The sequence below is a fragment of the Physeter macrocephalus genome, chromosome 1 (genome assembly GCF_002837175.3).
Source record: "Physeter macrocephalus isolate SW-GA chromosome 1, ASM283717v5, whole genome shotgun sequence".
NCBI classification, from domain to species: domain Eukaryota; kingdom Metazoa; phylum Chordata; class Mammalia; order Artiodactyla; family Physeteridae; genus Physeter; species Physeter macrocephalus.
In genome coordinates, this window is record NC_041214.2 from 33,292,067 (window position 1) to 33,300,905 (window position 8,839).

The window sequence follows — 8,839 nt, forward strand, 5'->3', positions numbered from 1 at the left end:
ACGACAGAAGTCAGGGCGGTCCGCAAAGGAGAACACGCGCAACTGGCCCTCCCTCTGGAAGGCGGGCCTGTGGTGGGAGCTCTAGGAGACCCGCAGCAACCTGCTCCCCACACACCTCCACCATCACGAGCCCGGCCCAGACGCCGAGCCACCACCGTCTAAGCGACACATCAAAGACAAGAGCCAGACGGACACGCGGCAAAAAGAAAACCACTAACGACCACAGTGGGGGTCTGACTGGTGGGACAACATGGGAAAGGCCATGTGCAAACAGGGAAGTGCAAACGGAGAAGGAAAAAGCTCTTCCTCCAGCTGGGGGCACAGGTGGGGCAGTTCCAGAGAGCAGGAGGACAGCCTGGCCACAGGGACGCGGGCACAGAGGCCAGGATATTGTCTGGTGCCTTTGACAGCACCTGGCAGAACAGTGAATAAACAGCTTGTGCTTAATAAGTGCTCCCTGATTTCATTCATGAGTGAGCAATGTTCAATAGAAAAGGCACTGAACTGGGAGGCAGAGGCTGAGGAGCTGTCCAACTTCAATCTGTCAAGACTTCGGTTTGAATCTCAGCTCTTGTGCCAGTAATGCCTCAGCTTCCTCACTTGTAAAATGGGAGAACAGATGCTTGGATATTAAGGGTATGGGATCAGCACATGGTAAATGGGCAATAGAAGCTTAGTCTAGTCCTGGCTCTAGTGCTGCTAGGCTGTAAGATTTCTGGAAAGTCTCTTCCCTTCCCTACAACTTGTCTCCAGTCCTTCTCCCGACATGTCGAGGCCCTGGGAACAAGCCTGACTCCCTGTTGGCCCCCACGAGCTGAAGCGGCCCCAGGATCAGTCCCAGGGACTTCAGAAGCTAGTGCTAGGCTGCAGTCTGGGGCCCCTGTTCCCTCACTTGCCCCTCCCCTCCTGGCCACCTGCCTCTGCCCATTTCTCTTCTCATTATCACCTCCACTGGGGGGATGGAGAAGCAGAACAAGGAGGTTAAATTCATATCAGTCATTCTGTCACTTGCTGCCAGAAAACGGGAGGGATGAGAGGAGAGACTCCGGACCTCAGGTGCAACTTGTGGGCAGAAATGAGTCCTGGTAATTCTCAGGAAATTTCCTATATATTTCCACGTTGGCCCAGATCTGCTCCAGAGAATTCTGGGAACCTTCCATGAGGGGACAGAGCAACCTCCTTCAGCAGCTGCTAATGGTTTGTCTGCAGGCGCTGGGGTTTCCCTACCCTGGAGGAACACCTCTGCTGGGGGAAGAGTGGGAGACGGCCTTTTTCATCACTTTTTCAGCCTCTCTAGCAGATGAGCATCCTGAAGACCCCATTATGGGGGTCGTTATGATGTAGTGAAGGTCCCCAGATTTTCGGCTCCCATGCTGCCCAGGGAATGAGGGAAAAGGTGGGTAAGATATTCTTCCTAGGCTGTGGAAGTGAAACCTTCTCTTTCACAAAGTTAGTGGCAAACGTAAAAGCCAGTTGCACTGAGAGACACCTGGCGGATGATTCTGCATGAGACCAGTGAAGACTGTGGCCCCAGTGCTGGACCAGGTCAGCAGGCCTGGACCAGGCCAACAAGAGGTTCCGGGAGCAAGGTCTCCTCATGGAGGGCACCAGGCTAAGACCCTTCTTACTGTCGGCCCAGCTCACCCTCACTCACCTCTGAGGTGCTGCTGCAGAACCCCTGCCAGCCTAAGAGGATCCACACCTCACTCACAACTAGTCAGGGGGTCACCATGCCCCAGACTGCATTATACCCACAGCTGTCACCCCCAAACCTCCTGCTTCTACCACTGCTTCTACCCTGGGGTTTGCTCCCACCCCAAGTCCCTGCTACCCTCTCCATCATAACGGCTCCTCCGTTAGCCTTTCAACGATGAGGAAACTGGGGCACAGGGAGGGAGAGAGCGAACTGTATATCCGGTTGCTTCCTGTGTCTTAGGTCAGATGGAAAGCAGTGTTCCATTAGCAAAGAAGAATCAAGCCCACCGCCCTCCAGGCCTCCCTGCACAGTGTGTTCCCATCTCTCTAACCCCCAGAGGAGTGATCAAAAAAAGCCAGTGAGGTGACTCAGATGTCAGGCTTGAGGGCCTTTGATGGAGCAGGTGACCCTGACCTGGCCACTCAATGCCCCCCTTCTGAGCACAAACACACACCTGGGGACCCTGACTCTTGCTGCAATTGAAATGCAATCCACGGAAGGGGCTGAGAAATTCCTCATGCAAAATTGTGCTTTTAAATATGGAATCTCTCCCAGGGCGTTACTTTATTATTATAGTAATTTCCTCAGAAGGGTAGGCATCCAATGCTGTTTCTCCACCATCTTTGGAGACATGGAAATCTGATGGAAATATTCAGGTTGCTTAAGTGGCTAATGCAGAAGAGGGAGACATAAAGGGAGCTCTTCCAAAGAATGTGAACTCCTAGAATCCAGGTACAGGGATGTGCTCTATTGGTGAGGTGGCGGGCGGGGGGGACAGGTAAGGATCCGGTATGCTCCCTCCACTGCCCCCAGGATGCATAGGGTGCCCAGGCCCGTCTCCTTCAGGGACCCTTGTCCTCAATCATTTCTTCCTTGGGAGAGCGGCCAGGGCAAGAAGAGGAACAAAGATGCTCCCAGTCTTTCTACTAGATTCCGTATCAGAAGCCTCACCACGGTACACGTCCCTAGCCCTGGTCTGCCTGTGCACAGGATGGGAACAGAGTGGGAGGTGGGAAAGAAGGGGTAGGAAACTGGTGCTTCAGCTGAAGTGTTGGGATTATCCGAAACTTTCACTCATCTCTTCTCCCGTGACCAAGAAAACATGGAGTCCCCAGTAATCAATGGAGTACCCAACGGCCAGTGGCTGAATCAGCGTTAGAATTCTTCCCGCCCATGGATTCAGGTGGATCTGAACCTTTCTTCATGCAAAGCCTACAAAAGTGATGCAGTGAGGTGGAGTGGTTAAGAACACAAACCCCAGAATCTGACTGCCTAGGTTCCAGTGCAAGCCCCTCACTAGCTATGTGGCCTTATCAAATTACTGAACCACCCTGTACCTCAGTCTTCTCATCTGAAAAATGGAAGAGGAGGGTTAATAATAATACCTACCTGATAGGGTTGTCTAAAGATTAAGTGAATTAATTTATGTAAAGCACCTAGCATTAAGTGTTAGCTATTATCGGCAGTTCCCAAATATACTGGTGCCAGACTGCCTGCATCTGAAACACTGGAGCCCTTTATTAAACATGAAGATCCTGGGGCTTCCCTGGTGGCACAGTGGTTGAGAGTCCACCTGCCGATGCAGGGGACACAGGTTCGTGTCCCGGTCCAGGAAGATCCCACATGCCGCGGAGCGGCTGGGCCCGTGAGCCACGGCCGCTGGGCCTGCACGTCCGGAGCCTGTGCTCCGCAACGGGAGAGGCCACAACAGTGAGAGGCCCACGTATGGGAGAGGCCACAACAGTGAGAGGCCCGCGTACCGCAAAAAAAAAAAAATGAAGATCCCAGGCCATTCAGTAAGTGCAAAGTGGAGCAAGACCTGCCCAGGATTTGTGACCACAGCCTGTTTTAGAACCATTCCCTTGGGCAGAATTTCCAGGAAGCACCTACAGCAGGATTTCCTGGGAGGCCAGAATGCAGACTTTCAGGATCTATCCAGACCTGCTGAACTTTCGTGGGAAGAGTCCAGCAGTCTATAGCAAATTGCCCAGGTGCCATGAGGCTGCCTAAAGCCTAAAAATCCCTACCTTGAGATGACTGGCTTCCAAAACTGGCTCCACCCTTTGCCCACGCTGGAAACCCTACGCTCCTGAACCTTAGGGTTTCTAAGAACTCTTGAGGATTAGCTAAGATGATTGTTTTAGTTTAATAATATGAATGCATCTTTGACTTTAATAGCATCTTTCTTTTTAAACCAGTACAGGGATATCCTCATAAAGTATGTTACCTGTCCAACTTCTAAGGCTGGAATGGGTGAGCATCACCAGCTACTGGCAGCTCTGCTTTGCCAACCCAGAAGGTTCAGGCCTGGGTCCTACCTCTGTAGCTGTCTACACTGCCAAGACTTTTCTCAAGCAATGGCCCAGGGCTGCGTTACCTTTCCTCGCCAGCATTCCACTCACTGGCTTCAGGGTCCCTCCACAAACACTGAGTAATGGTAACTGTTTCATAACACACAGAAAATATAATCAACGAATGGATAGAATTCTCTCAAATTTACTTTTCTCTCCCAGACATTTTTTTCAATCTTTGGCGCCTGCTACCGCTTGCCGGCTCATGCACGCTCATGGATACCCAAAACACAGGCACGAGTAGCAAATGAATATTAACAGAAAATGCAGAAACTGCCAATTACCACCTGGCCTGGTGGCCTGTTGTAGGCACACAGGCTGAGGTTGGGGTTTTTCACCACAAACTGTGAACGGTGAGATTCAGTGCCCTTGCATGTCAAGGTGGGGTACCCCACGAAGGGGTGCTGTAACTCATGGGTGTATGTATTCATACATCAGCCATTCCTTCGAGAACTCACTATTTGTTAAGCCCTACCACCAAATCAAATGTGTGCACGTACAAGGGTGGCAAGCCCAGGATTTCACTCTGGGCCACATCAAAGAGCAGTTCTCCTGGGAGTGTTCTGGTCAGCGAGCGTGGAACACGGAGGCCACCTGCATGTCTGTGGTCATTCGTGGACGCCCGTGAGTGTTCGGCCTGGGAGGATGCTATGAGCTGCCAGTGATTCCAGGGCACTGCCTCCCAGAAGGGCCAACACGCTTAGCCCAGGAATATTCCACTCTGAGGGAGAAGTTTCTGCGGCCAGCCCAACACCTGAGAAGCACCTCAAGAGAAGCCCAGGTCTCCAGACCCGGACGCAAAGAGTATGGGCCAAAGGGCAGCTCAGAGAATGCAGCCCGCAGACACCAGCAGCAGGTTCTCAACAAGCTCTCAGGCCCAGTGTGAAAAGACATGGACTTGAGGAGGCAGTTGTTTTTCCCGAGACAGAGAAAAGAGCCCTGGTTCTTCTGTGTATAGAAGTCCAGAGTCTGTCAGCACCCCCTGCCTCCCAGCCTGCCTGCACCCCTCTGAAAATAGCCTTTAAAAGCCCATGCCTCTGCCCTGCATGCCATCTCTCTCCCCACACAGCAGAGCGGGCTGTAAGCGGGGAGGGAAGGGAGGAGGAAAGGGGCCATCTCCTTCAGTGTGGGCCTCTCACTCCCCAGGTCAGCCAGCCCCTTCCCTCCTTCCACCCAGGCAGAGGGTCTCCCAGGGCCCCGCCTGCTTCTGGCTAAGTGTCCCCACCACTTGGCCCACGGCTGCCGTTATCCCTTTGTCCCTGCCCTGACCTGGGCTGAGGACCTGACTGCTCTTGGAGCTGCTTGCCCTGGGTGACAAGGGCCCACTGAAATTCCAACAGAGACCCACGAGAGAAAGAAGACAGACAGACACAAAAGTGGCCAAACCAGCAAGGGGAGGCGCCGCCTGGCCACGGCAGCGTGAGAGGGATCTGCTCTCTGTGTAGGCAGCTCATTGATCCACTCTTCTGATAATTATTCCTCACTCATCACAAACCGAATGACGCTGGCCCCAGCCCAGCCAGGCAGGCGGGAAGGCAGCTCCGCGTGTGCGGAGGAGAAAATGAGCCTGCCTGCGTTCATGGGGCGAGGAAGGAGTGAATGGTGTGTACTATCCCTGTGCACTGAGCAGGGACGCCAGGGCTGCTTTAACATTCTGCTGAACGTGGCATTTCTTTTAACCCTTACTGGAGAGACAGACGTTCAGCCCAGAAAGCCGGGCTCTTCTGGCCAGGCTAACGGTAAAGTTTCCGAGCTGCGAGGAGGAAAGGGCTCCGGACGACCTGGGTGACAGGACCGGTACGCGCGGCTGGGCCCCGGCACCACGGCACCCTCCCTGGGGCCTCTCGAGCCCAGCAGATAGGGAGGGCTAGCCAAGAGGGGGTCCAGGGCAGAAACCGCGCGCCGCCAGACGCCCAGTGAGTTCCCACACATTTGCTCTCCAATTTCCCTCGGATGCATGTGCCCCCCTTCAACGATGGAGACCCAACGCCGAGACCAGGCTCCCCAGGTAGGCACCTATCTGCTCTCCGAGACCGAGCCGATGACCCTCCAAGGGGCGCGAAGATCGGCGGGCAGGACGCGCCTCCCCGGCGTTAGAAAGTCCAGTGTGGCCTCGCCCATTGCAAATGCCCGCTCTCCCAGGTCGTCCCGCCTGGTTTGGAGGTGTGCCTCGCCCGGCTTGTCCTCATTCAACCGCTCCCGCGCTTGCCTCTCAATAAGCCAAATCCGAGCATCCCTTCGGCGGCGTGTTGATCGCGCTCCCCAACGTTCCAGTCCCTGCACGTTCCCAAAAGCAACCCCCTAGGCACAAAGACCCAGCAGCCAGAAAAGGCAGCGGCAGGCGGAGGGCAGACAAAAAGCCACCTTCCAGAAAAGCAAAAGCGAGCTTTCTAGGCATTAATCGCCGCACCGCCGCGCCGCCACCAGAACAAACGCGGGATATGGTGGTCTTCCCTACCAGGCCGGGTAATCTTAGCCCCGCCTCGGGGCCACAAGGCCCCAGCTTCGCTTCGAGAAGGGCAGCACTTTCCGGAGGGGTCGGGGCGCTGAACCACGGGGTTTGGGGCCGGGCGGAGGGTTCCGCTGCTGGGCAACCAGTAGCAGTTGGACGAGGACCTGGGCGGCCCAGCGGAGCGAGCTCCCAGCTCGGAAGGCGGCGCGGGCGCTGCGGGCTGTGTGCGGAGTCCCTCGGTGGAGTTTCACCCACGCCGGACACCGGGGCTGCGGGGCTGAGGCGCGTACCTCCCCCCGGAATTGCTTCCATCCCGACACTAAACTCCGCTCTAGGCCAGCTGCGTTTCGGGAGGGGGCTGCGGCCGCCGCTCGGCTTCGAGGAAAGGGGCGGGGGAAGGGGGCGGGAGGCGGGAGAGGGGCAGGGATTTCCCACAGGGATTCGCGGGCGCCGCCGAGCGCGGGTCTCCCTGCTGCGCCAGGCGCTGTGCCCGAGGAGCGCGCTTTCCGGGCCACGGCGGCAGAGGCAGAGCCAAGGCTGAAGTAGCAGGGAGAGCGTCGCTGCGCGTCGGCTACCTTCCCAGGCCGGAGGGGTACTGGGCGAGTTTCGTCAGGACTGATCACCCACCCCACCCCACCCCCGTTTTCAGGAGCAAGAGGCGACAAAGGTGTCCACCTCGCCCCGACTGACCCGGGAAAGATGCAGCCCGCAGGCTCCGGTACCACCAGCTGTCCCCCGAGGGTCGGGCCAATGAACTCAGCCCCACTCATTCGGCAGCCACTTGCGAGGTACCGGGGCAGAGCTTCTCCGGTGCCGGCGCGCAGCGCTAGCCCGCCGGGCCGAGTCCTGGAGCCCGCGGATCCCGAGCGGAGGAAAAGGAGAGGTGGCTCGCGGCTGCCTAAGAGCATCCGTGCCCGGGATAGGAAGCGAGCAGACTGACGCCCGTACTCCAGGGCCCGGACCGGCCGAGGCGCCCCTTCCTCCCCAACGCCCGTCTCCGCCGGAGCTAAGGAGCCTGCACCGCAATGCAGCGGGCTTCGTGCTCTCTGAGCCGAGCTGTGGGAGACCGGGGCTGCTAAGGAGCGCCCGGGCGCGGGAGCCAGAGGGCTCCGCGAACCAGCTGCGGGCGCCGAGAGCCAGCCGGGGGCGCGCGGGTGGGTGCCGCCCCAGCCCCGCGCTCGGCCGCGGCCGATGCTCCCCAACAACCTGGCCCTCGGGTCGCGGGATGCAGGCGACGCCTAGCAGCCACAGAAGCCCCGAGGATACAGCCGCCAACTTGCTCCGCGGTGGGTACGTTACCTTCCATCGCGGCCGCTGCGGATGCCAGGAGCAGCAGCAGCAGGCAGTCCAGGGCCATCGCCGGCCGGCAGTCCCCAGGCCGAGCCCGAGCCGAGGCGGCCGCGGGGGGAGGGCACCGCGTCTCGGGGTGCCGCTGCGCTCCCCGCCGGTGGCTTCTCCGTATCCTTTCGCGCTCTGGCCGGGACCGGACTCCCCGGAGCGCGGCGTGGGCGTGGGCGGGAGTGTGCGCGCGTGGGGCGGTGCGGGCGCGCGTGGGTGTGGGTGTGCATGTGTGTGTGTGTGTTTATGGGAGAGGTGGGTGTGTGCGTGCGTGTGTGAGAGAGCGGGCGAGGGAGTGCGAGCCGGGGAGAGCGCGCGAGTGCGTGTTCGTCCTGGTGTCACATTGCGAGCTACAGCCGAGCCTACTGGCGGACTGAGCCGGCCAGACTGACGGGGGAGGGTGCGGGATCCCCCACCATCAGCTCTCTCCCCACCCCTAACACCTCCTGTCCAATCAAGGAATCAAACCTGCAAAATTCCCCTGTCCAATCAGGCGCGAGCACCTCCTTACCCTGGCATTGTTAGTTTAAGAAAAACTTTTGCTTGCAAGGCTGTGCGGGAGGGCTGGGAAGGCGCTAGGAGGGGTCCGGGCTCCCCCTGGTGGTGCTCTCGGAGAACCTCACCGGCCGGCCCCAGCTCTCCATGCCCTAACCTAGGGGGCCTAGGGAAGGGGCCGACTAAGACCCTTCCCCTTACAGCCCACCAGGACTAGGTGAACTATAAATAATCAAATTTGCCTTCTTTCATCTTCTCAGCGAGACTACCCTGACTACTCTATTTAGTGCAGCCTCCGTGGCACACCCTATCCCTCCTGTCCATAGCACTTCACCTAACACACTGTGGTTTTTACTAATCAATTTTGTTTATTGTGGGTCTCTCCTTACCAGAACGGGATTCGTGTGTGCTTTGTTCACTACGGAATGGCCAGTGCCTAGAACAATGCCTGGCCCGTAGAAGGTGATGGCGTGTATCCGTTGACTGAATGAATGAGGTTCAGAGAAT

At 57.5% G+C, this 8,839-nt stretch overlaps 1 protein-coding gene across 1 annotated transcript in view; it reads right to left on the bottom strand.

The window, feature by feature from the left end:
- EPHB1 (EPH receptor B1) overlaps positions 1–8,229 on the bottom strand; it is a 437,960-nt gene extending 429,731 nt beyond the window's left edge. Inside the window, exon 1 of the mRNA XM_007108469.2 lies at positions 7,799–8,229. Coding sequence (XP_007108531.2) covers positions 7,799–7,856 — 58 coding nt within the window. The 5' untranslated portion in view covers positions 7,857–8,229. The remainder of the gene's footprint in view (positions 1–7,798) is intronic.
- Positions 8,230–8,839: the final 610 nt, after the last annotated feature.